This window comes from Xiphophorus couchianus, chromosome 7 (genome assembly GCF_001444195.1).
Source record: "Xiphophorus couchianus chromosome 7, X_couchianus-1.0, whole genome shotgun sequence".
NCBI lineage: Eukaryota > Metazoa > Chordata > Actinopteri > Cyprinodontiformes > Poeciliidae > Xiphophorus > Xiphophorus couchianus.
In genome coordinates this window covers 32268994-32296178 of record NC_040234.1, presented here as the reverse complement: position 1 = coordinate 32296178, position 27185 = coordinate 32268994, and the positions used below count along the sequence as shown (strand labels likewise).

The 27185-nt window shown below is 37.0% G+C and overlaps 2 protein-coding genes across 2 annotated transcripts; both read left to right on the top strand.

Annotated features, from left to right (window-relative positions):
* Nucleotides 1-25: 25 nt before the first annotated feature.
* LOC114147574 (uncharacterized) lies at nucleotides 26-7686 on the top strand. Its single transcript, XM_028022056.1, has 8 exons — nucleotides 26-236; nucleotides 1057-1121; nucleotides 2474-2614; nucleotides 2943-3017; nucleotides 5132-5159; nucleotides 5366-5392; nucleotides 6627-6878; nucleotides 7460-7686. Exons 1-8 carry the CDS (start codon nucleotides 200-202, stop codon nucleotides 7684-7686), a joined length of 852 nt encoding a protein of 283 aa, XP_027877857.1. The 5' UTR covers nucleotides 26-199.
* A 2964-nt stretch (nucleotides 7687-10650) lies between these two features.
* On the top strand, nucleotides 10651-27166 carry LOC114148634 (kinesin heavy chain-like). Its single transcript, XM_028024042.1, has 26 exons — nucleotides 10651-11027; nucleotides 15745-15832; nucleotides 15995-16068; nucleotides 16139-16243; nucleotides 16356-16404; nucleotides 16485-16540; nucleotides 17107-17194; nucleotides 17403-17527; nucleotides 17713-17817; nucleotides 18353-18501; nucleotides 18649-18797; nucleotides 19783-19952; nucleotides 20040-20108; nucleotides 20180-20386; nucleotides 20553-20699; nucleotides 20810-20998; nucleotides 21947-22064; nucleotides 22148-22224; nucleotides 23248-23357; nucleotides 23458-23559; nucleotides 23955-24015; nucleotides 24113-24184; nucleotides 24386-24490; nucleotides 24957-25173; nucleotides 25260-25435; nucleotides 25621-27166. The coding sequence occupies exons 1-25, from the start codon at nucleotides 10896-10898 to the stop codon at nucleotides 25415-25417; spliced, it is 2922 nt and encodes a 973-aa protein (XP_027879843.1). The 5' UTR covers nucleotides 10651-10895; the 3' UTR covers nucleotides 25418-25435; nucleotides 25621-27166.
* The last annotated feature ends 19 nt before the right edge of the window (nucleotides 27167-27185 follow it).

The following is a 27185-nucleotide window of genomic DNA, read 5'->3' as shown; positions in this document are numbered from 1 at the left end:
TAAACAGGTATGTGCAGATTGAACCTGTCACACCTTGAACCCTACCCAACCAGCAAGACTAAAAATGAAAGTAAAGCAAAGTGAAAGTAGTTGCTGATTCACAGAAGCTGCAGAGTCTATTGTAAATCACATGATCATGGGCTGATGGGAGGTACTTATATAAAGACTCTGTCATAGTAACGCTGCAGAACGCTAAAACATGGATCAACAAGATCAACAAGGTTCGATCTCTGCAGGTAATCTTCTCTTGCTTATATTTTTCAGCTTTCTCTATGCTGTTAATTTTCTGTATGTGTGTCATTAAAATCCATGTCAGAACCACAGACAGAATTGGAGAAACTCAACCTAATGTCTGCTTGTCTTTCTCCTGAATATGTTAAATAGGAAAACTCCATTAGGCTGGGCAGTGAACCACAGCATAATATAACTAAAGATATAAAAACTTTATACATCTACTGTACAATCTTCCTTAGTCTTTCTTTGCATGTGCTATTGTCACCTGTCTGCAAGTTTAGCATTTCTACAACAGATTAGAGATGAGTTCTTTGTTACTTTAGCTATACAGTATCCTAAAATGCCATAAAGCAACACAATTTTAGTTTTTACCCCCAAAATCAATTATGATTTAACCTGTTATCTTCTGAGAATGTTTTGAAGGAAAAACGAAACCAAACAATGTTTTTATAACCAATTACAAACACATTGCAAAATCTCTCCTGCCCAGGAAGGGAGCTGTGATGCACAAAGCAACACTACTGCAGCTGTGTCACCAAAAGAAACCAAAGAACCTGTTTTAGCCATTAAGTGAAAACAGCAGGATCTAATAATGAATGAGGAGTAAAATCATAAGTCTGCTTAAGAAATTGCAAACAAAAAAGATCTTTGAGTTAAGAATTTTTGGTCAGAATGATCAGACAAGTGATCTATGCTGAGTTTTATTTCTTACGAACATGAACACTCTACATAAGACGCTGTTGCAGCAGTTGCTTTTCTCAAGTCTGTGTTAAACTTTGAGCTGAGCCTTGCACCTCAAACCTGGTATGTCTGTCTCTACAGATGAAAATGCTGATGAGGGAGATTGGGTAAAGCCTGATATACCAACAACAAGTGCAAGTTCACCAGTAAGATACACACCTACACTTGCGATAAGCTGAGGTTTCCCACACACAATGGAACATTTTAGGATCCCATTGAGTGTTTAAAATAATATAGATCAATCAATTCTTAAGTATCCCAATTGTGTGTTTGGCAGACTTATGAGCACTGTGAAAAACCATCATCGGTAGCAACTCAATTCAATATAATATATGTTTAATATATGATACACGCCACAATAAAGAGAGAAATAATACTGTATGTCAGAGATTTATTTGTTAATGTCTTCAAAATCAGAAGTTTACATACATTTGGTCAGTATCAGGGATAATTGTCTTTTTAATTGTCTGTATGACTTGGGTAAAACATTTTAAGTTTCTTTCCACAATCTTCTCACAGTAGTTCTCACCCATTCCTCCTGCCTTTTCAGATCTTCCCACAGTTTCTACATGTAACTGAGATTTGGCCAAATGAAAACATTTCATTTATTGTCCTTAAGACATTTTGTAACCACTTTGGCTGTATGCTTAAGGTTATCATCCATTAGGAAGACTAATCTGTGCCAAAGATTTTATATCCTGGCTGACATATTTAGTTGTTGCTTCAATATTTCCACATTATGTTCTTTCCTCACAATTTTATCTATTTTATGAAATTTACCAGTTCCTCTGACAGCAAACAACCCCACAACATGAAAAGTGACAGTTAGGATGGTGAAAGAATCCCCGTTCTTCTTCCAACTGTAAAAATAGCCAATGTGGCCAAACAGTTCCACTTTAGTTTCATCAAATCACAGGACGTTCCTCCAAAAATTAAGATATTTGCCCCTGTGTGCATTTGCAAACTGCAAGTTTTATGTTTCTTTTGTAGTAATGGTTTCCCATTCTCTCAGGGACTTCTCAGCTCACGTTGCAGATTTTTTTTTTTCACTGTGGCTAATGACACTGTGTAACTAACTTCAGCCAGGATCTCCACAAGGTCTTTGGCTTTTGTTCTGAGATAAATTCTGACATTTTGGACCAGAACCCATTCATCTTTGGGATACAGATCCCGTTTTTTTTTTCCTGAACGGTATGATGGTTGGACATTCTGTTAATCTATCATAATTTTCCAAAGCCATAAAATCATCATTTGGGCCTGCCCTGTTTGCTTAAAATGTAACAATGTTCTATATAAACTTCTGATTTTGAAGACATCAATAGCTATGTTTCCATGCCTTGATCGGATTGAAAGGTATTTGGATTGAATAAAGTGAATGTATGACTATATTGGCACAAAAACAATTAATCTTACTATAACGTGTACCAGGCTTTATTCAGAATAAAACTATTTTCTCATCATTATTTTGTAAAATAAACTTTTTCTATTGTTTTTTCAGGAATGTCAGAAATGTCCAATCTGCAAATCCAGTCTTATTCCATCCACAACTGTGTTTTACCATGTTGCACTCAAAGATTGTGTCCCAAACAACCCTCAAGAAGAGGAAAACAGCGTCTCCAGTACAGAAAATCAAAATCAGGTAAGACTAAGTTCTTTGGTTACTGGATCGATGAGTAAAGCTGCTATATAAACAATTCCAGTTTCCAAGTATTGAATTACATTTGATTTATTTAGGATATATATATATATATATATATATATATATATATATATATATATATATATATATATATATATATATATATATATATTTATATATTTATATATTTCTAAGCTCATTTTTTGCTAACCTCACTTTTAAGATCTAAACCCAAACAAGTATATGAAACTAAAGATAAAACAATATTACATGAATCTGTGTTTGAAGAATAACTGTCCATCACAATCCATCTGTATTGTTTTCTTAGGCTGCAGAGACCAAAAAAAATTCTTTGTGGTGTTCAAAGTGTGAAGTCAACTTTGTTACGCTCAACAAAGTAGAGGTGAGGTCAAACTGGGTTGATAGCTCTGTTTATCTATCAACTTTGAGATTTCTGTGTTTTGGTTGGTTGAACATGTCGCGGAGTTTTTATATAAAATAGATCAAACTATTTTTTTTTTTACATAAAATAGTTTGATCAGGTTCTTTGATCAAACTTTGATTCAGTTTAATCAAAGAACCTGCATATCCCGTGATTACATACTTAGTAAAACACCTTGAACTGAACTGAAATGTACCATACAAATAAACCTGGACTTGAAACTTGAACTTGAATGGTCACTTTTCCAGACATTTATCTGCATCCCAAAATATCTGACTACTTTCACATCTGGGAGGCCAGTAATAAGTGTCAGGCTGCTTCCTCCTGAAGTCAACAATTTTTGTTAATTGAGATTAGAAATATGTAAATATTTGTCACAATATCACATATTTAGCAATCGATTCAGCTTCTCTATCTAGGAAAGTCAGCATTTGTGTTGATGAGACCCATCATTATTGATTAGTGATTTACAGACATAATCCAACAGTCATTAATCTGTAACATAAGCAACAACTGATGTAATTGAGGGGGATGAATGTATAAATGCTGCTGTCTCATTGAATGTTGGTGAGAAAGTGATTATAGATCATAGTGATGCCTTCCAAGAAGCTCAGCTTACTCACCAGCTGGTCAAGGACCATCTTAATAAACAACAAAGTGAAGTAAACCAACAACCTTTTTTGACAGCGTTCTTCTCCTCCAAAAGTACAAGGCTCAGGTAACAGTAAATTACCCCAATCTTAACCTAAGTTTCATTTACACCATATATTTTTAACCAGAAAAATGGGGGTCTGCCACATCAAGGCCAGACTACAGCAGTAATATAGAGCAAAATTATGTATTTTTCATTTGAATTTTTAAAAAGTAAATTCATAAAAATTGCATTACAATCAAAGGAACTGATATATAATAATTGTTGTCTTTGATATAATCGACTGTGTGGCAAACACAAACATTTTGCTGTCCTGCAGGTGACTCTGTAATGGTGGTAATGTTGATACTGACTGTCAGAATCCCAGCAGTAAAAACGTGTTCTATTTTTTTTCCACCTCTTCCTTTTGAACTAGACACTTCATTCAGTTATTGATTCTGAAAATCAAGCTGATAAGTTGTTTCTGATAAGTGGTTAATCTGCACAGGTTCATGTAAATAAAAATCAGAAGAAACATCAAAACATTTCAAACTAAAACTTGTTAAGTCCAGTGAACTAATAAAACTAAATTAAAAACATTCACCCTGTAAAATCAGCAATAACAACTGAGCTGTCAGGTTTTGTTTATCTTTAGTTGCATTGATTATTGCAGTCTTAAAAAGTCTGCCCATAAAATCAATCCTCCAGCTGCAGCTGATCCAGAACACTGCTGCTGACGTTCTGACTAAAACCAGGATGATAGAGCACATCACCCCAGTTCTACTGGCTCCCTGTAGCTCAGAGAATAGACTTAAAAATACTGTTTTTAGTTTATAAACCACTAAATGGTTTAGCTCCACAATACATTAATGATCTGCTGTTGTTGTATCAACCTTCCAGATTGCTCAGGTCTTCTGGTTCTGATCTGCTCTGCTTCCCCAGTACTAACACCAAATGAGGAGAAGCAGTATTCAGCTTCTATGCACCACTAATCTGGAACAAATGTCCAGAAAACTGTAAAACAGCCGAAACACTGAGTGCCTTTAAAGCTAGATTAAAAGCACACCTGTTTAGAGTTGCTTTTGAAACATTGTAAATGAAACTTTGAAAAACATGCTGATGTGTAATAATGCCACCAGACAAAATGTGACATTTCAATGGTTGACTGTGTTCTATGATTTTTTGTTTTTGTGTTTTTATGATGTAAAGCACTTTGAAATGCCTTGTTGCTGAAATGTGCTATACGAATAAACTTGATTGATTGATTGATTCTAATCATTGCTACTCAGTTTGTGTAAAACTGACATGAGAATACTACAATACTGTACAGTTATACTACTTTTAAAGTTCTTGCTTATGCCTTCAAATGAAGCAAAGCAGGAATCTTGTAGGCCTACAGTTGGTTTGTTTCTGTTCATCTGAATGATTTTATTTCTGTCTTCAGGAAGGGTTGCAGAGGATTCTTAATATGGGTTTGTAGAGTCGCTTTTCCTAAGACAATATTTAGTTTTAGGCTTACAAATAAGATGAATCTGATTATGTCAGAGGAAAATTCTAAACAATTCTCTGTGTAGATAATTGAGCTGTGGCAAAGGAAAGTCCATATTTGTTAAAGCAACATTATATTTTAAAGACCAGTTACTGTCAGTCTCTAAATTTGATCTGTTTCTTTTTACAGGTCTGGAGGTAATTGGACAACTATACAGTAGGTTGCCAGTTCAAATCCCAGTTGTTTTGTCTTTTGACAAGACACTTCACCCTCTTTGCCTGCTGGTGGTGGTCACAGAGCCCAGTGCCTACTGGTGGCTCCTGTGTATGGCAGCCTCGCCTCTGTCACACAGCACCAGGGTAACTCCAGTAGCTTGTCACAATCAGAGTGAGAATAACTGACTGAAGTCTGACGAGCTTTATGGTCCTCTGAACTTGATAAAATGCTATTCAAGTCCAGGACATTTACCATTTACCCACTGCAAATATGAGTTCAATTACCCATGTTAGAAAATCAGACTTTTTGTAAAAACCCCAAAACAAAAAACCACTCTATTCAATTCTTTTCTTAAAAATAATGTATATCATCTTGCACAAGTCGATTAAAAACAAATCTGTTTGAAAACATCCTAGAATCAGGTCACATAATGAGTTTAAACATCTTTTTGTCTGAAATCTGCCATCAATTACAGCGAATCTGATGAGCCTGAAATTAAGTTCAGTTCAAGATTTCCTTGAACTGAACTGAACATGGCATAAGATCAGTAGTCCTTTAAGACAGTCCAAGGCCACTTCAAAAACTTTCAATAGAAGCTGAAGTATCCAAAACAAATACAAGTTCGCAAACCAAGCTGGCGAATTTAAAAAAGTCACTGGAAGACAAAGTAGAATAAAGATCTCTGGGGGATAAAGAGGAAATGTATGATTATTTCAAGTTCCTAACCTGCGGAGTCACCAAAAAAGGATCGGTCAACAGGAGATGGTTTCACAATCTGATAGGTTAGAAGAACTTTTGCTGTGTAGATTAGGCAACAATTTAAAAATGAAAATGTGAGATGGTCCTTTCAATGAAGAATGAATAGTGAAGGTGTTTCACTAAGGGTTTTAGGGTGTGCACACTTCAACTTTTAGTAAAGTCTACTGTTTGTTTTAAAAGTCTTTACATTTTAAAATGAGAGGCAATAACAGAAGTACACCCAATTGTCTCACAAAGCAATTTGAGAAACATCACAAGTGCTTAATTAAAATGTAGAGTGAACTGGATGAATTTGAACTAAATTTGAGCAGATTTGGATTTTGTATAGCTGCATAATGAATTGGACTTATATGTGATATGCCTGTAGATTGCATTTGTTTAAGTGATTTAATTGTATGATGTTTTTTGTTTATAAATATGTCAGTGTTTAACAGTTGTGAATCTAAACTTTTTCTCACTTTTCTCAAATTGACAGGTAAAGTTGTATCTATTCTGAGTTACCTTACTGGTAGCTCACCTCAGAGTTACCCCATAGTAAAGTTCTCCAGTTTGATCACTGGAGAGACATATGATGCTTATCAAGCATTAATGGAAAAAGTGAGGAACAAAATTCCTGCAACACTTGTGGAGGAAGTAAATCCAAAGGATGCTCATGCTGTCCTTGTTTTTTGTCCAATTACCTCACGCGTTGGATCAGATGTGGAATCAGCAATGGCAAAACCAGAAGGTAGTGAAAATCCTTGTTTTTGTTTGGTCACTACTGGAGTTGTTAGTCCTTTCATATTAGAAATATTTTACAAGAAAAGCTAGGCAACTCTGTGATTTCACTTTTGTCTTCATATTGTTAAGTGCTTTGCCATTTCTTGATCCATGAAAATGTTGTGGATTTTTATCTTAAATAGAAATAGTAAGTTTCATTAAGAGTTTGTACTTAAATACAAGAAGCTGATGTTTCCCCTTCCGATTTCAGTTAAAGCAACTTTAGTAGTTGTAAAGAAAATACTGTTGGTTCAGTGATAAAAATACTGACATACCTGTCTTTGAAAAGCGTAATATTCCTTTTTCTTCACTTCCTGTATACAGCAGAAATGTGATGCATGTTTTGATTTGGAATAGATTAGAATATCTAGAGTTGCTTGAGGGTAAAAATGTTTTAACTATAATAAAGATATTCAGATGTACTCACTAGTTTTAAACACACTCCTATAACTATATATTCACATTTGAACGCAAATGTGAATATACTGATATTCAAAATCTTCAAAAACCTATATCTTCAATAAATCTATCTTTTTCCATGTGTTTCAGTCTCATCGCTGGATAAACCAGTGATTCTGGTTCTGATGCATCACACCAGAGATCCTGACTATTCAACTGCAGGAACAAAATGGTCTGACATGAATGATAATGTTAAGCTGGATGTTCATGTTCTCTTCCATGAGACAGTACCAGGATTACTGACTTGTCAACAAAACGATCAGGCAATTGAGGCCCTCGTTAAAGAGTTAGACAGTTATAAGGAGTATAGTACTTAGCCTTTTGTTTCCAAAAACAAAAGGCTGGTCTTGTTATCTCCCCATCCCAGCATGTTTAATGCAGAAAACAGAGAAATGTGTGATTTTGCCCAAAACAGTAAATTTTTCCTTTGATTTGTTTTGCAGTTTCATGTCACTCTGCCTCTTAATATGAAATTAAAATAAAGCAAATACATTTTTTGTGTGGGGCTTGCAACAAATGTTGTGTTAATGTTTTTTCCCCTTAAATGTCAAAAGAAACTGGTTATTAATAATAGTATTAACCAATTATTATACCACATTTAATACTGTATAACAAAAAGCTATGAGCCGCTTGCGCTGAAGTTCTTCTATCTTGAATAAGTGACATTTTAATATCAGTGAGAAATACAAGGGGAAGACCAACTGGAGCTCTGCTTAATGTATGTTTCCCTCTTATTTGTGTCTGTTGTGAGGGTCAGGAAGCTTAATGGAAATGGGAAATTGTTAGAACTATAAATATCTTTTATTCCCTATATACTCAAAATTTACTTTAAGGACTGTGAGATTCTTTGTATTATTCTCCTATGTGTGTTTTTGTGAAAGATGTCTGCAGGAAACTGATAAGCATGCCAGATTAGAAGCATATACCAGCCACTGTGGAGACAAAACTAAGAACTGCTCTTAGTAAAACACCAAAAGACTTTAGGGTCAAAGCTTGTGACGGAGAGAGACACGGGAACTGTTTTGAGCTCTCGACAGGAGATTCATCGTATAGAAAGATTTATGACTATGTGTTAGTAGCTGGGTTTTGTTTCCCTCCACCTCTTATGCAAATAGGCCAATGTAAAATAGGATGTCATGATTGCAAAATAAAGGAGGAGACGCAAGAGAGGATTCTCAGAGCGAGTTTGGAGACTGTGAAAATCAGACCCTCCTCTCTGCTCTCCTCTTGACTAAAATCCAATTCATTTGTCTCTCTCTTCTTTTGACTATTTTAAGGCTGTAAATCTGACAGAAATGTTTCTGAACAGTTTAAAACAAGTGTTATGGGAAAAATCTGAATGTTGTACAAACTCTCTAATTCCACCTGTAAAGTTTCAAAAAGTAAAATAAAGTTTGAAATTGTTGTAAGCTTTTATTTGGAATAAAACAAAAGAAAATCATTGAGAACACCACACTTTCTTTTCCATTGTAAGAGCAACTAAAGACAATGAAATTACTGTTGATGTACTTATGGTACATCCAAATACCATAAATTGTGTAAATAATTTATTACTCCAAGAGAACTGTTGTACATCCATTCCATGAAAACTGTCTTGAAGAGAGTTGCCTCTGTAACAAATTTAGTAACTGGTTTGTTTGGTAAACCGACTGTCAAACTTTTTGACTACACAAACTTTGACTACTTGAGCACACTCTGAACTAACTTGAAAATATAAAATCTCTTGCTAATTTTCTTTCATGTTTTGGCTGTCTCAGAAAAGGAGAAATTAATTCTCTTTGTAGACACTTATATTTTTGCCACAATATCATAGATGAAAATAGATGAATCTCATTCCTTAGTATAGGATCTTAGCATAAGTCTATACCATTTTAAACCACACTGTTGCTTGTTTTAAACCTCATCAAAAATTATAGGTCTAAGCCTTTGCTAAAAATCAGTGTTCAATGTTATTAACTGACGTCCAAATGAGGCAGCTTTAAAGTGTTAATCATTGAGTTAATGGTATGCAGTTCTTTGACCAGGAAGATGGAGCACATAACACCAGTTTTAAAGTCCCTCCACTGGCTCCCTGTAGCTCAAAGAATAGACTTTAAAATACTGTTGTTAGTTTATAAATCACTGAACGGCTCAGCACCACAATACATTAAAGATCTGCTGTTGTTGTATGAACCTTCCAGACCTCTCAGGTCTTCTGGTTCTGGTTCTGCTCTGCATCCCCAGAACCAGAACCAAATGAGGAGAAGCAGCTTTCAGCATCTATGCACCACAAATTTGGAACAAACTTCCAGAAAACTGTAAAACAGCTGAAACACTGACTTCTTTTAAATCTCAACTGAAAATCCACCTGTTTAGAATTGTATTTGAAATGTAATCAATTACAAATTTATTGATGTAACTTGATTGTAACTTAATGATTGATTCTATGTTGCATTGTGATTCTGTGTTTGTAATGATGTAAAGCACTTTGAAATGTCTTGCTGCTGAAATGTGCTATACAAATAAAATTTGATTGATTGATTGATTGACTTTCCTGAATACAGCATTTAGTATCGCGATTTGAGTTTCAATCTTGCATGTGACTCTAGGAGGAAACAGGTTTAAATTTAAACTTTTAATGAATGTCTAGGACCATCCAAGAATTTTATAAACCATATAGATATTGCTCAGAATTTTTTATTTTTTTTTTATCAAAAATGACTAAATGAGTTACCATCTAGTCATAATCTTTAGCTGGCAAACCATCTAGAAATATTTTTTTTACTGTAAAGTCTGTTCTGTGTTGTAAAGATATAATTAATCAAAAATATCTTTAAAGCAAACCCATCCCTCCAAATTGGACAATACAAAGACCTGCAAAGGGGCATTTCACCTGAACAAAGGTAAGCTCGTAAAAAGATGAAGTGACAAATAGACAAGGCGGAAACAAAATCTTAAATTTGTGTTTATTTTATTTAAATTTTTCTTAAAGATATTTGTCACTGCTTTATTTAGGTAAGCAGACTTAGTCACAGTCCACATATTATCAGACAGAGACGGTCTAGAGGGCCCTGATGGTTGTTCCTGTCTGATTTACAAAATAACTACAGGCCAGCTCTCAAGACATAAAAAATAAATCGCATCTCATCTCAGTATGGATAGAAATCTCTGAGGTACCTAGTAACTGGCCAGTTAATCTACTTATAATGAAGAATTAATGTCACAGAGTTAGCAAATAAAATAATTTGATATGAGGGTTTCATAGGACTGCACTGATCAGACCGCTTGATCGATCAAATCATAAATCGGTGTGAAGACTCAACTTCCCAGAGTTCTCTGCGCCTCAGCGCTCCAGGCTGGACCTGTGGGACCTGGCAGTGTTGTGTTCAGCATCCTGATGGAGAGACGCTGAGCTCCGAGTCTCACCGGAGAGCTTCATCAGTCTGATCCACGCACTGTGTCCGAACCGAACCCCGATTCCCAGCGGGTCCGGCGGGGGTCTGTATTCTTCCCTCTTACTGTCTTTGTTGTTGCGGACTGTGCGGGGATGGAGGTTGCGGAGTGCGGGGTGTGCGGGGTGAAGGTGATGTGCCGCTTCAGGCCGCTGAGTGACTCGGAGCGGAGCCGCGGAGACAAATACATCCCCAAATTCAACGGAGAGGACACAGTGGTGCTGGCGGTGAGTCCTGACCCAACCGAACCGAACCGAGCAGAACAGAACCGAACCCGTTTACCGCACAGACACGCCCTCCTGCTGTGTCTGCGCGTGCATGTGTCCGTGCTGCAACAATAGAAACACAAACAGAAAAAATTGAACAATGTTTAACAGATGCTGCTGGTAGTTTAGTTTGTTTAATTTGTGGTTGTACGCTTGATTGAAACCAAGTCTTAATTGATAATTTGATTCTTTTTCCCACGTTGAGCTAGAAGAAGCGGCTGAATTGACCTTTATGCTAACTCATTCATTTCCTTTCACTAATAATCATAGCATTCAGTTAAAGTTCTGATTAACCGGTTTGATGCTTTCACATGTGTGAACACATGAAAGACGGAAACAACATATGGAGTGTATCCCTTCATGGACAGCTGAAAAAAATGCATTCTATTATTTCTATATTAAATAAACTACAGTCATTTTCAATCTGCTGCTTTCAGCTGAAACATCCAGGACGAATTTGACCTGAGAGTTCAGGAGTGACTTCTGGTTTAATGGATGGATGTCCCAGTTCCTCAAGTTTCAGGGAAATACACAAACAGAAAATAATGAGGCAGATATGAAGCAGTTTTAATGACAACACTGCACAGGAAAGAAGTTTGTGTATTATTGAGTCTCTCTCAATAGAGAGAGAGTTTGTTTACAGATGGATTTTTTTATTCAGCCTGTTTGGAAAGTTTTGCAGAAGAAAAACAGTTTTTATTTATATCGTGTGGATTGGGCAGATAAGATCTGCTGTTACAACAGAAGCAAACTTTGTCTCCTCCACTAATCTACTTTAGACATGGACCTTCTAACAACTGCATGAAGCTAAAATACAATTGGCAGCCAAAGGCGAATATTCATAAATCTCAACATGGATTGGGTCTTTGGCATAGCCAGTTAGAGTGAATGCTTGATATACAAATAAGTCAGTTTCCTCCAAAAACATATTGATTTCTGATTTGATTCAGACAAAAATGGGGGATGGAGACTCTGAAAGACCTCATGGGAAATAACCTGTTACCATGACAGCAGGTGGGGGCTGACAGAGGTCATGTGACAAACAGCAACAGATCAAGACAAAAAATATTGCTAAGAGATTCAGATCCATGGAGTGAAAATAACTAAACAGACGTTGAACTCACTGTGTGTGTATGCACAGGGGGGTGCGTGTGTGTGTGTACGTGAGAGAGAAAAAGAGTGTGTGTGCATATTTATCTGTGTGTGTCTGGCATCGTTCAGCAGCAATCATTTTTCTTCCGTCTCATTGGTCCAGTCATCTCAGCCGTCTCCCTGGGGATGCAGAAATGCAGTCACCATGACGACAGGCATCTTATTGAAACAGACAGACCTGCAGCAAGAAACTGACTCAGGATCACTAAATGTAATGGATGGATTGATGCTTTGGGGCACTGAGACTCGTCTTTATTGACAATTTGTGTCGTAATCAAATAATAAGTTAGAAAGCATCACTTTATCTTTTATCTTCAGGTATTTGTATCTGAACTTACTAGAACAGAAACTGAAATTATTCAAATCTACCAACAGAAAGATGCTGGTTTTAAATTTAAAAAACAAATCCAAGTAAACTGACTTAGAGTAGTTTACTGATCAGTTTATAGGGGGAAAGAAGGAGATTTTAAAGAATTTGGTTCTCTCTGCTGACTAAAGACACACTAAGCTTTATTTTACAAAAGAGTGGAAAATGGAGTTTTAAACTCCACACTGATATTAGGTTGAAATTGAACAACTAGTTACTTGCTTTTATAGACGTTATTCTATTTTACTCTTTCTTTTGCTCATTTGTGTCCTTATCTGAGTTGTGCAACATAAAACTATCTATTTTAAAGTAGATATAATATTTTAAATTTTGTTTTCTCCCTTTCAAAGCTCAGAGGAGATCATAGGAAGCATTAAGGTTTGTCTCCTTTAACATGAACTTTAGATGCCCTGCTAAAGAACATATCACTAAACTTCAGTTTTGGGTACTTTTGTCAGATGATCAGAGGTCATCTGAGTTTGTGAGGTTTAAATTGGATAGTCAAGCCTGCAGTGCTCTGTTGTGATAAGCTGCTTCTGTTTCTGTTGTTTTTGTGGTGCCATCTTCATTTTGCCTTTTCTGTACTTCATTGCCTTAAATGGTTCATCTTTGTTAAAGAGAAATGTTCTTACTCTGCATCACTACATCATGTGAAATTGACCTGCTTGATCTAAAGACAGGAAGAAGAGACTCACTGCTGGTTCTCTTCCATTAACATAACTTACTTAGCTTTTATTTAATGTGATGCTGTTTGGCGTCAGCGTTCTTCTTCTGTGCTTGTCGGTCACTTTGGATTGGCAAACCGTTCACACAGAAGTCTGACTGCAGTGGCATTTAATTAGTAATATGAACCACCCTGCAAAAAAAGTGGATTTCAGCAAAAGAAAATTGGAATTGATCATCAAAACCTGCTGTGTCAGCATAGCCATAGTTACTTGGTTGTGGTATAAATGGCATTTTGTGCCTAGGAAGTGCGTAATACATCCTCTTGCATAACAAGATCTGGTGCATCACTGCTCTGCGGTCCTGTTGTGTCTTGGCCTTACATTCAACAGCCAGATGGTCAAACCGTCTGTCTTTTATGGCCTCACTCTGTCCTGTGTTGTAAAGTCAGCTGACCCTTCAAATTTTAACAGTTTTCATGCTGCCATTTCCCTGTTTGGTGGCTCAGAGGAGAAACAACTGCAGGTCGACTTCACCACTCCACGGAAATGTTGGTCATTTAAGAAAATACACAAAAACAGGCAGATGTCGCGCATGACCATACGAGTAACCCACAGAGCTGTTTCAAAATTAGATAAATCACTATTATCATCATTATAAAATTAAAAGTAAACTGTGTGTATCAATTTGGTGTAATTTGATGCCCATTAAGTAGTTCTATGCTGCAAAAGGTTGGTGACTGTTGCTTTATACCAATCAACCTTTTGACGTTAAGTAAAAGCCAAGTGTGACATATTTTCCATTCCAGGTGCTTAGGAATCAAGTTCTTTCAGGTCAGTGTTTCCTCCTCCACCTGTTAATCGAATCTGTCAGTAAACGGCATTTTGTTGTGACTGAACCTCTCATTTTTCAAAATTTTCACACATATCCACTTTTCAGAGTCTTTCAAAATCAAACATACTAAATTGTTTCCTGTTATGTACCGATAGATTTAAAGAACAAAAAAAGCACGTCATATTCCCAGGTTTTAAGAACTTCCTGTTTTTTTAAGGAGCAATTAAATAGAAAAATAATCTTACTTAAATAAATAAACTGATTTATTTAAGTGAGATTTTAGCAGCTAGCTGACATATATATATATATATATATATATATATATATATATATATATATATATATATATATATATATATATATATAGTCTGGTCCTTAAGTTTTGTTGCTCAGGAAAAAGCCTGTATATCCGGTAGAGCTTCTGGAAAGAGCTGACTGTCTCTCTGTTTACGACTTGGTGCTCATTCCTGCTAAGACACATAAAAGCAGCTACAAAATCAGCTAGAAGCAAAATCAGGGTCTCAGTTTGAGCCATTTAAAATGCAACTTAGAATATTTTTAGGATTTTGAATGTTAGACATAGGAAGGCATTTTCTCCAGTTCAGCTTTATAGTTTAGCTTTTATAAAGCCTAAAAGAAATCCACAGAAAGGTGTGACATGAAAAAGGGCTTTTCCAAAACAGCATCAGCAAAGAAACCTCACCAAGCTAAATTGCTTGTATGATATTGATTCAATTTAGGGTTATTTGTGCTCATTAAGTCTCTTTATGACTGCGAAAGAAATAGATTTTGCAAATTACACATTAGTAATTCGCAAACAAGTCCTGGTTCAATTCTGTAGTTTGGGGAGATTTTCATTATTTCTCCTTTTTTCATCTGACTGTGTTTTGAAGTGACATTTAAATCTGTTGGCTGCTGATAAATCTTCAAACTGTCCTCTGATCAGTTTAATGCCAGCAGCTTCCAGAGGTTTTTATAGGATGTCGGCAGCAGACACACAAATATTCATGGACATATGAAGATGTGTCTTATGCACAAAAAAGAATCTGTAAACAAAAATGTATGATGTTGTGTGTTTACTACAGGTTACTTATAATTGTTTTCTCATCCAATTAATTACAGAAATAAAATTAAAACAACTCACCTCATAGAGTGTAGTGAGTGTAGTGACTCAGGATTTACACATCTGTGTAAATCCTTATAATAATCTTTATCTAAGCTAAATGTCTAAAAGCATGTTTGACTTTTTTATTTTGGCAGCATGTTTTGTATGATTCAGGGGAAACTATCTGTATTTAAGAGAGTCTTATTTTAACGCTATTTTTTCGCTATTTTTCAAGAAAAAAACAAAACAAAAACAAACCAGAACTTAAATGGGGGTGGCAGGGTAGCCAGAATAAAAGCCAATCATTGACATCACATTTTAAATCAAAGCATCATTCTGAATGACGGCAAGGTTTATGAAAAGTCAGTCATGTTTGACATATTCCGTCCACTTTGAACATATCTTGTAGAAAGTGTCCCTCTGCACTTTGACAGAAAAAGACAGTCTCACCAAAACATAAATCTCTTTGACAGTCTTTTATGTTTCCTGTGTGTCAGAGTAAGTTCGATGTCTTTGGTAAAGTCTTTTATTTTGACAAAGTGCTTCCTGTGTTTCAGGGGAAGCCGTATGTGTTCGACAGAGTTTTTCCTCCGAACACTGAACAGATTCAGGTGTATGACACCTGTGCTAAACAGATCGTCAAAGGTGAGGCTGATCCCAACCCATATATAGACATTATGATGGTAAACATTATCAACATTTCTTTTGTTTTAAAGGGAAACTAGATAATAAAATATAGTATTTTATTCTATTGTTTGTATTTTGTGGCGGTAAATTAATAATTTGTATCGTTATTTGGTGTTTTAGACGTGTTGGGAGGATACAATGGAACCATCTTTGCTTACGGTCAGACGTCGTCAGGAAAGACTCACACCATGGAGGTCAGTGTGTTGTTGTGTCAGTAACAGATCATGTTTGTTTGTCTTTGTAAACCTTATTTTTGTTATTTAGGGGAACCTGCACGACCCCCATATGATGGGGATCATCCCCAGGATCTCCAGAGACATCTTTGACCACATCTACTCCATGGACGAGAACCTGGAGTTCCACATCAAGGTGATCCAACTAGCATAAAAACACCTTAAAATAATCCGTATGATCTCAGTACAGCTGTGTACCTTGTGTTTCCAACCATGTGTCCATATGTTATGATCCTCTCTTTCTGCAGGTCTCCTACTTTGAGATCTATCTGGATAAAATCAGAGACTTGCTGGACGGTGAGACATTTCAGATGTTTCTTTTCTTTTTAAAGTCTAAGAACTCGTTAACATTTACTGACCAAAGTTTCATGTTTCAGTGTCAAAAACCAACCTGGCTGTTCATGAGGATAAAAATAGGGTTCCCTATGTCAAGGTACCTCAGTCCTATGTCACTGTATGTGTTTGTTCAGTCTTTTTCTAAACACTTCAATTCATTTACCTTGCAAACTGAGGTCTGTAGAGTCCTTGCTGACGCTCTTTAGTTTCTAAAGATTCTTGGATTATTTCAGAGACATTGCATTGGGGTTAATTTCCTGACATGCCAAAAACTTGCATCTGTCGCAAATGTTTATTTTTTTGAATAATCTTTCAATAGAATAATGAACCTATTTTTTTAGGAATGACTTTCAAACCTTTCCAGATTGATTCTAATGTAATTGGGTGTACCTTTACCTTTTTAGCATTGTGTTAACCCACAATTGTATGGTCTAGACCAGCTGACAGCCAAAATTTCTGCTCACACGGATGTTCTCACACTGACGATGATGCATTTTCTCTCTTAGCTACTTAAAAAGAAACAAGGGGGTGTGCAGTAGTTGAAACTTTTCCTGTGACTGTATATTAGTTTGCAAATTTGTACAACTGCAATATATGGTTGAATATTGTTTAATTGCAGAGAATAGAGTTGTGGTGTTTAAAGTTTTCCATGTTCTCTGTCAGGGTTGCACTGAGCGTTTTGTGTCGAGTCCTGAGGAGGTGATGGACGTGATCGATGAAGGAAAAGCTAACAGACACGTCGCTGTCACCAGTAAGTCTTTCACTGCATCTGATATTACTGAAGCATTATTGCCACCGCTCCATCACCTCAGCTACAAGCTTTCCTAGAGTCAGAACAGAATCATTTCTGGTGTTTCTGTCTCTTCAGTCTTTAGCATGAGTATCAAAACTCATGGCTGAGCTGTTCCTGTTGTATTTCCAGCTGACTTTTCTGTTTTTCACCTGTCTTCCTCCTGCAGACATGAATGAGCACAGTTCTCGCAGCCACAGCATTTTCCTGATCAACATCAAGCAGGAGAACGTGGAGACGGAGATGAAACTGTCTGGGAAGCTTTATCTGGTCGACTTGGCAGGCAGTGAGAAGGTCTGACTTCTTCAATGTTTTAGAATTCAAATATTTGTGTTTAAGAAAACTAACAAAAGACAGCTCTTAAAAAAAATATTAAGAGATTCAATAATTTATAATCAGAGCATACGATATTCTTTAATCTGACAATTTTACTTTTTACGTATTTTTTTATACATTTCTCTTTCTGACATTTTGTTCAGGTCAGTAAAACTGGAGCTGAAGGTTCTGTGTTGGATGAAGCGAAGAACATCAACAAGTCTCTGTCTGCTCTTGGGAACGTCATCGCCGCACTCAGTGAAGGAACGGTGAGAAAATCAAATCACATTACGCAGCTCAGAGAATACAGTTATACAGATCAAGTAAACAGAGAGACTGATTTAAATGCTGCTGTATGAGGAAAAGGGAAGAAGTTGGCAAAAACCAAAAGTAGGCGACACAGAGGTTGCTACAGTAACTGTAAAGAATAAAACTGTAAACATTAATACCTTAATCATTTGGTTGTCTTCCTGTCTCTTTATTGTGATTGATCCTCACAATAAAGGTACACTTCACTTAGTTTGTTACCACCTTCGTTGTACCACTTAAGCATGACTTTCAATGTTATTCCTGGTTCAGACAGATTTCTCAAAGAAAACTTGGATAAGTTGAACCTGTTTTATACCAAAAGAGTCAGTGTTACAGAATTTAAAACAGATTTATCCTTCAGTTCTTGATAAGAATTTAGGTCACTGCAACAAAAAATTGATTCTAGATGTTCCTGACATCAACATGACAGAAAGGAACCAGATAACAAACCTTCATAGATCACATCTTCACACTGTATTATGTATCTAAATGTAGAAAACCCACGTCCCATACCGAGACAGCAAGATGACCAGGATTCTGCAGGACTCTCTGGGAGGAAACTGTCGGACCACCATCATCATCTGCTGCTCTCCGTCTGTTTACAACGAGGCTGAGAGCAAGTCCACCCTCATGTTCGGTCAGAGGTAGAGTTCACAGGTTTTTTATGTTAGTGTTCAGGACAAACAGTCTGTTAGCAGCTTTGAAGGATCAGTTTGGGATCTGAGCAGCATGTGAATACTAAACCTGTGTTTCTCTGTGTTAAATTTGTCCTGTTTGATTTCATGTTTCAGGGCTAAAACCATAAAGAACACGGTTTCTGTCAACCTTGAGCTGACTGCCGAGGAGTGGAAGAAAAAGTACGAGAAGGAGAAAGAAAAGAACAGAAGTCTGAGCATCATGATCCAAAAACTGGAGAATGAGCTGAAGCGCTGGAGGAAAGGTGAGGAAAATGTAGTTTAACCAAGGCTGCTGCTGATTATTACTCCAAGTTAATCATGTTGCAATGATGAAGATGTAAACAGTGGCTGCTAATATTGGTTATAAATTCTTTCTGTGAATCAGAGAGCATTTAACTTTGCCTCCACAGATGCTGAAAGCTGAGGTTTTGTGCTGAATTTGAATAATTTGATTAATATTTCCACAAGATTGGATGTTTTTATTAGTGTATTTGAATGTATAATCTGTTCATATTCAACATGAGATTAAATGTTTTCAAATAAAGAAAAAAATAAGGAGTTTACAAAAAATCTGAGCTATCAAGCAGTTGAAACCAGAAAATCACTGCACAAAAAACTGGGAATATAAAAATAACTAAGAAATGTTAAGAACAATGAGGTATTTATTCCCTTATTGTGTAAGTTACTCCAAAAACCTGCTACATCTCTAATGGGAGGTAATCTGTGTTCAGTTTTTATTCGGCCCTGCTTCCCACAGTGGAAACATTTCTGGAAAATGTTCCTGCAGTGGGAACGCCCCTTTAAAGTCATTCCTGCACTGTGTTAGGACGCCACCTGGTGGATTTCTTTATATTTAAAAGCATTAAAAGTGATTACCATTATAGAATTCTGCATTTTTTTATTAATTAAGATAATGTTTACCAACTTCAACTCAAGTGTCAGAGCTGCAAATGCTAATCTTAGAAACTGTTGACTCTGTTTTCATACTAATTGCGATAAAAGGAAAACTCTTCAGAGCTAAGAAGGAAAGTGTTGATTTATTTTCTTAATAACAGAGTTTATTCAGTGACTCGGTGGCCATTTTTTTTTTGACATTTTAAATCAGCTTTAATTTTTTTCCACATTTTGATATTTCTTTTATTTGTTTTTAGTTCAGGTCAAAAACCGTGATTATTTTTGGTGCCCTGACTCCCCTTCAGGGAAACTGAAGCTACTGGGGGATTTCTGACTTTTTCTGAATCTCTCCAGGTGAGTCTGTTCCTGTGGAGGAGCAGCTGAGCAACAGAAGCAAGAAGATCAGTACTGAGACGCCAGCAGTGATCGAGAGCTTAGCCCCGCCCACCATGCCTCTGTTGGAGGAGGAGAAGGCGCAGTACGAGACGCTCATCACCAACCTCTACCAGCAGCTGGACGACAAGGTGAGTCTCACCTGCACCTGCAGCAGGATGACGATGATGAAGACGAGTTCAGAACTGAAACCATAAAACTGCTGACTCGTGTTTCAGGACGATGAGATCAACCTGCACAGTCAGACGTCTGAGAAGCTCAAGCAGCAGCTGATAGAGCAGGATGAGGTGAGTTCCATGATGCCCGTGTAATGTTCCCCGTTCTCCTCCGCACCCCTGCTAACGTTCTGCCCCCACAGCTGCTGCTGTCCAGGAGCCAGGACTACGAGCGTCTGCAGGAGGAGCTGAGCCGGCTGCAGAGGGACAGCGATTCAGCCAAAGAGGAGGTGAAGGAGGTGCTGCAGGCGCTGGAGGAGCTGGCCGTCAACTATGACCACAAGAGCCAGGAGGTGGAGAGCAAGACGCGCTGCAACGAGCAGCTGAACGAGGAGCTGGCACACAAAACGGTGAGTCCACAAACTGAAGGCTTGTGTTGGCTGGCAGTTTTTAATGAGCTCCAAGTCTTTCAGGTTGAAATTCCTAAAACTACTCATAAAATATTTGCAGTTCAAACGTTTAAGCAGCCCAATAGGTTGATGTTGGTTGTTGTTCCACAATGTTCTGTGGTTCCAGGCGGGTCTGGAGGCCGTTCAGAGGGAGGTGTCCACCATGCAGGAGCTCAGCGCTCACCACAAGAAGAGATCTGCAGAGATCCTCAATCTGCTGATCAGAGACCTCAGTGAGATCGGCAGCGTCCTCGGAACCACAGAGCTCAAAGCTGTGAGACTCTCCTGCTGCTCTTCAGGCAGACATCCACAAACATCCAGCGTACAGCTTACCTGTCAGGCAGCCTGACGGACCGCTTCCTGCATGTTTAAATGTTTTCTCAGATGGCTGAGATGAGCGGCGTGATGGAGGAGGAGTTCACCACGGCTCGTCTCTACATCAGCAAGATGAAGTCTGAGGTCAAGTCTCTGGTGAACCGCAGCAAACAGCTGGAGGTCAGCCTGACGGAGAACACCGGCAAGATGGAGGTCAACGAGAAGGAGCTGAGCACCTGCCAGCTGCTTGTCTCTCAGGTAACACACACCTGGTTAAAGAAAGCTTCATGATCCCTGTCACAGCAACATGATGACCACAGACACAAGAATTAAAAACAAAACGCCACTTTGAGTAATACATACATTAATTCATTATATTTTTAATTAAGAGCAAAGGTAATCTGTGAGCTAAGAGCTTTGAAGTGAAAATAAAAACAATTTACACAGCTTTAATCTAGCTTTTTAGCTTTTAAACTAGCATTCTGCATTAGTGATTATCACAATTAGTATGTGTGTATTATCAATCAGTACTTTAACTCTGAGTAATTTTGCCTTATTTTGTAAACTTATAATGAATGTATTTAGCTGTAAGAGACAACAAAGTGTACCTACGAGAAAGTTTCACTATGTATTGTTAAAAATAAATATAAACTAAGTTAAAGGAAGACTAAAACAGAGCAGCCTGCAGTATTAACTGCAGAAGGTCATGCTCTCGCTTGCAGCCTGAGGGAACCACAGAACACGCTGTTCCCTTTATTTTAAGTAGCATCTTATTTCTCTGCGCTTCCTCTGACTTTACTTGCAACATCTCTGTTACTTTAAATAGTTAACTTTGAATCATAAAATTCCAGTCAACAATCGATTTCGTAGTTCATCTTTAATTATTCCCCATCAGCACAAACCTGCTTTTCCTGGCATGCTAATAAAAAATAATTGTGGACTTGTTAAATACATTTCTTCTCAGAACAAACTTTTACCTTTGAGGAAGTTAAAGACTTAATGTGGAATCAGCAGAGCTGTTGCAGGAACTCCAGCTGTGTGAATGACGTTAGCACGTTAGAGAGATGTTTGCTTATGAATCATTTCACAAGTGAGTGTGACCGGAAAACAGCAAAGCGTTGCTGCCCTGGCAGACTACCCTGCCAGGGTGGGTGTTTGTTGTTTTTCAGGTTGTTGTTGTTGTTTACATTGTTGTTGTTTTTGCAGCTTCAGGCCAAGTTGGAATCCCTGTCTGCCGACCTGCAGAGGATGGAGCAGAAGAAGAGGCAGCTGGAGGAGAGTCAGGATGCTCTGATGGAGGAGGTTGCTAAGCTACACGCTCAGGGTCAGGCTCATCACCATGTTTACAGGAGGTCCTGCTCTGTGAGATGATGATGGCCAAACCGAAACTGTTCTGTGTGTTTTCAGGTCAGATGCATGAGCTGACGGTGATGGACAAAGAGAAAGAACACATGAGCAGACTAAAGGATGCTGTGGAGATGAAGGTAAAGACTCTGAGATCGTTGAAGCTTCCTCAGAATTTCTAACGATCTGCAAGAGACGACCGGACAGAGATAAAGGAAACGGCTTCATTCAGCCTGTCATCTCTCTTCAAAAACTCAGTTTGATCTCAGTCATCAATATTTTCACTTTAATTAGTCAGTGATTGTGTTTCTTATATGTAATCATCATTGACACAAATTTACGGCTGTTTTTACCATGAATATTTAATTGAGACACCAGGGTCAATTTCTGATTTTAATAGATTCACTTTTGTTTGTAAAAAATAAATTACAAATGATGAAATATTTTCAAAAGGTTGCTTTTATTTTAATCATCCCTTCTGTGAGTTGTTAAGCAGCGTATTAAGGCCAGGCCAATGCATGTTTTGCTTAATTGTGAGAAAATAATCATTATATTAGTAGAATAAAGTTGTAAATTTAGCAGAAATAACTTCTTAAAATATGATGAAAAAAGTAGTTTTATGAAAAAAAAAAAGTTTTGATACGAGATATCTGATGTGATCAGTTTGCATGACTGTAACGTCTTGCTGTTTCTGATAATCTGATGTTAATGTGTTAAAATATTCAGTGTTTCTATTAGGCTTCAAGTATTATCTGTAAATCTTATACCAAGATATAACTTCACAAGATGCTCAACATTCCTGATTTTGATTTTTTATAATTTTCTGTTAGAGTTCTCATAAAATTATTACTTCATTCTCCTAATATCATGATTTTATTCTAGTAATTAAAGAAAGTCTGGTCCTAATATTCCATTGCATAATTGACCTAAATTCAAAATCCAAATTAACTGGAGCTTTAAAACAGCTTGTCAAACAAGATGGTGGGCCCAAGGTGGGCTGACATCACTCTGAACTATTTAAACACAAGAAAAAAAATCCAGATTTTCCAAAAATAAAGTTTTCAAAAACCAAAAAATTAATTATTGTATATGATGGATTATTGTCCAGCACTATGTGACACGTTTAATCAGGAAACCTGCGGCTGCTGCTTTGTGCTCTGCAGAGAACGTTGGAGGAACAGATGGAGAACCACAGGGAGGTTCATCAGAAACAGCTGAGCCGACTCCGCGATGAGATCGAGCAGAAGCAGAGAGACAACGACCTGCTCAAAGAGTACCGACTGCTTTTTTTAGTTATCACTTTAACCAAATTATAGCATCTGAGTGATAAAGTATAATTTTATATAACAGAAGGTTCTGTGTTTATTGCTCAGTGTGAATCAGGCCCTGCAGCTGGAGAACAGAAAACTTCAGTCTGACTTTGACAAACTCAGAGCCGAGGACCAAAACAAGGAGCAAAGACTCCAGAAACTGCAGTAAGTTTGTCCCTCTTTGCTTCCTGTAACAGGAGTTTGTTTGGTATTCTGTGAGTTGAGAGTTACTGTTTGTTTACTTCCACCTGCTTGTATTCAGGCACATGCATAGACAGATCTAACTTAAATTTTGTTTGTAAGTTTTAATGTAAGATGTTTTATTGAAATTGTCATGCAGTATGTTGGTTTTTGGGTCACCATTCTGTTTTACTGATGTGTGTATATGTAAACTGTTTTCTGCTAAATATTTAATTCCACCTCAGGTGAACTAAGTGGGATTAAAAACAACATTTAGTTTCTCTTTTCTTAAATTCTCTATAAATTTGGACATAAATCTTTTCTCTCTGTTACGTGAAGCAATTCAGTGTTTACTCTGCGGTCTTCTGATTTAATTTCAGGTTTCTGAATGAGAAGAGAGAACAAGCCAAGGAGGATCTGAAGGGCTTGGAGGAAACTGTGGTATGAGTTTAATCAGTCCACATTAATTTAACTGCACTTTCACCTGAGACATGTTGAGGATCAGTGATCTGTAAATGACTCTGCTTTTGTTTCACAGACCAAAGAGCTGCAGACTCTGACCAACCTTCGGATCCAGTTCATCCAAGACATCACGTCTCGAGTCAAGAACGTAAGAATAAACAAAGCAGGTTGCTCAGGTTCTGATTGTCCAGCAGTAATCATGTGAATCTGTAAATGCTATTACAGATGGGTCAATTGTTTCATGTTTATGCTATTTAAAACATATAACTGATTCCACACTTGTTTTTCCACATTAACTGTTTAATGAACCTACAGATAGACATTTCTTTTTTCCCTCCATGTTGCACAGAGCTCAGAGAACGACAACGACGAGGCCGGCGGCAGTTTGGCTCAGAGACAGAGGATCATCTTCTTAGAGAACAACCTGGAGCAGCTCAGCAGAGTCCACAAGCAGGTGAGACATCACCGCACAGCAGTGATCGGTTTCATGCTTTTTTTTAATTTTTCTGTATTGAACGATTTCAATAATTATCAGTGGATAGCTTCAAATTAAAAATCCTATTCTAAGGTAGAGTCTGAGTCAAAACAGACTGAAACACTACATTAAAAATAAACACTATTAATATTTAAGGAGATTAATGTTTAAAAGTTTCAATAAAGTTCCTTAACATTGTGTTAAATACATTAATAACAAAAATAATACACTTTCTTATCTAGCAATACATCAATGTGCAAAACAAATCTGCAGGATTGTTTGGGGATTCAAGTACGTTTGAGTATAAAAATTATTTTTTTCTTGTAAAGTGCCTTTATAAATAAAGTGAATTGAATTAAAGCTCTATCTGTGATGAAGAGTCGCATTTGTTTAATCAGATTCATGACAAACTGTAGCAGATTAAATTAAATCTGCGTCTTGTCAGCTGGTGCGGGATAACGCAGACCTGCGCTGCGAGCTGCCCAAGCTGGACCGGCGGCTGCGTGCCACCGCAGAGCGAGTCAGAGTGCTGGAAACGGCCCTGAAGAACGCCAAGGAGTCGGCTCTGAGGGACCGCAAACGGTACCAGCAGGAGGTGGACCGGATCAAAGAGGCCGTCCGGTCCAAGAACATCTCCAGGAGGGGGCACTCTGCTCAGATTGGTGAGAACCGCAGCCTACAGAAAACTGAGTCAGTAATCTGCAGAGTGTGATTTCGACTGACTCACATGGTTCCTGCGTCCATGCAGCCAAGCCAATCAGAGCCGGGCACCAGTACCATCACTCATCCTCCTCCCCATCTATTAAGCCGACCATCAGAGGAGGGGGCGTGGCCTCCAGTCCTCGCCATCACTCCTCCCGACATCAAGCAGCTCAACAGCAACAACAGCTTCAGTACCCACAGTGAAACCACAAGGGACTCCAGGTCAGTAACAGAAGGTTACTATAGCTTGACCCAATCAGGACTGACGGCTTGGCTTTCAGTCAAGTCTAAAATTAATATGAAGAAAAATGAGGAATTAATTGGACTGTAATTACTCCAAATAATATTATTTTTTCCCCCTTTTATTTAGTTTTGCTTTAAAAATGTACGATTTTCTGTCTTTACAGATAACATCCTGACTCTGGATCAGTTTTTTTTTTATTGTTTGTTTCTGAACATCTTTACTCAACTCTCCTGTCTTCACCATTCTGCCTTTACTGGAAACACTCATTTCCTCAACTTTCCTCTTTAACAGCCAATAATAGTTTGATTTGTTCCCTGAATCAGATCTTCTTCTGCCAGAATAACAAAGCTGTTTGTTTTAGTTACTGTGACTCTGATCCGTTCATCTAATTCATCTAATTCAACTTGTCTTTCTGCAGTATTAAAACCTGAACTTTAGAAGACAGTAGCCTAAAGCTTCTGCTGCTGTTTTGTTCTTAAGTATAATCCAAATAATGTACATTGATGCATCCAAGTACTATACTAGAAGCATTATCTTTAATCAACTTTGAACTGTTAGACACTTTCCTGACAAAATTGAGAAAACGGAGTATTTTCACCTCAGGTCTGATTTTTTTGTATTTGTCTTGATTGAAAAACAATATTAGAAATGACATTTTGGGGATTTTTGAACCAGTCTTTGTCCTTCCAACAGCTAATAATAATAATAATAATAATAATAATAATAATAATGCTTTTAAATTGTAATATAATTAAAATAAACACTTTGCCTAGTCATCTGATTTTAATTGTATTTACACTATATAAACCTTTTCGGAAAACAATACCTCAAATAATTTCATCTATTTGCACATCATTGAGTTATGAGTTTACAGTGCTATAATAATTGTTTTTTAATCATTTTTGCTGCCCTGTCTTGAGTTTCAATTGTTCTTTTCGTGAATGTTTAAACTTACCAGTCCAAGTGTTGCCTTTTTCAACATTTTATATTTTATTACTGGACATTTTGATACTTTTTTATATTAATTTTTAATTTCATTGTTGTTGCTGGAGAATTCCTCAGCTGCTCCTGACAGTTTCTACAAACGTTAAGTTTCTACAAACGTTTCTTTCAGAGAGAATACAGTAAACGAAATTCACCACAGCGCATCATGAGCTGGATAGTGTCTGTTAGACCCGTGGTGTGTTTATGTCTGTGGGATTCAGATGTTATGGAAGTGTTGTGCTGTATTTGCTATTTCTGGTATTTGTAGTCGCAATCACTGATTTTCAATGATTGTATTTATTTTACTGCATTTATTTCACTAACATAATTGAACTTTGTCTATTCTACTGTAATTATTTTTTGTAATTATTGAACATTACTGCATCATGGTATTATTTTTAAGTTTTTTTTGTTTTTTTTACCGGAGTTGGATTACAATTTTTTTCCCTGTAATGTTTAATCATTTAATGTTAAGTCATTTTTCATATTTATTTTCTTCTATGTATTGTACTGTATTTTCAGTTATGTTTTACATTTGTATTTTACTTACTATATTTATTTTACTGAATTTTTACAGTTTTTTGTGCAGTTTTTCATTGCAGGCCTATTTTAAACTAATAGCTGATATTTCTATTATAGATGTCAAATCATTATTTTTCCTCCAGTGTTTAAAGCACAATCTTCTGTCCTCTTCAATTACAAAAATAAAGTGTTACTGATGTCAAATATGTTGCCTCTAAATGT

Excerpts from the sequence above, each read along its gene's own strand:
- LOC114147574 (XM_028022056.1), top strand. The coding sequence starts at position 200 with ATGGATCAACAAGATCAACAAGGTTCGATCTCTGCAG. Across the intron at positions 237-1,056 it reads ACAAGGTTCGATCTCTGCAG|ATGAAAATGCTGATGAGGGA; the intron begins GTAATCTTCTCT and ends CTGTCTCTACAG. Across the intron at positions 6,879-7,459 it reads AGCAATGGCAAAACCAGAAG|TCTCATCGCTGGATAAACCA; the intron begins GTAGTGAAAATC and ends CATGTGTTTCAG.
- LOC114148634 (XM_028024042.1), top strand. The coding sequence starts at position 10,896 with ATGGAGGTTGCGGAGTGCGGGGTGTGCGGGGTGAAGGTGATGTGCCGC. Across the intron at positions 15,833-15,994 it reads TGCTAAACAGATCGTCAAAG|ACGTGTTGGGAGGATACAAT; the intron begins GTGAGGCTGATC and ends TTGGTGTTTTAG. Across the intron at positions 17,195-17,402 it reads CAGACACGTCGCTGTCACCA|ACATGAATGAGCACAGTTCT; the intron begins GTAAGTCTTTCA and ends TTCCTCCTGCAG.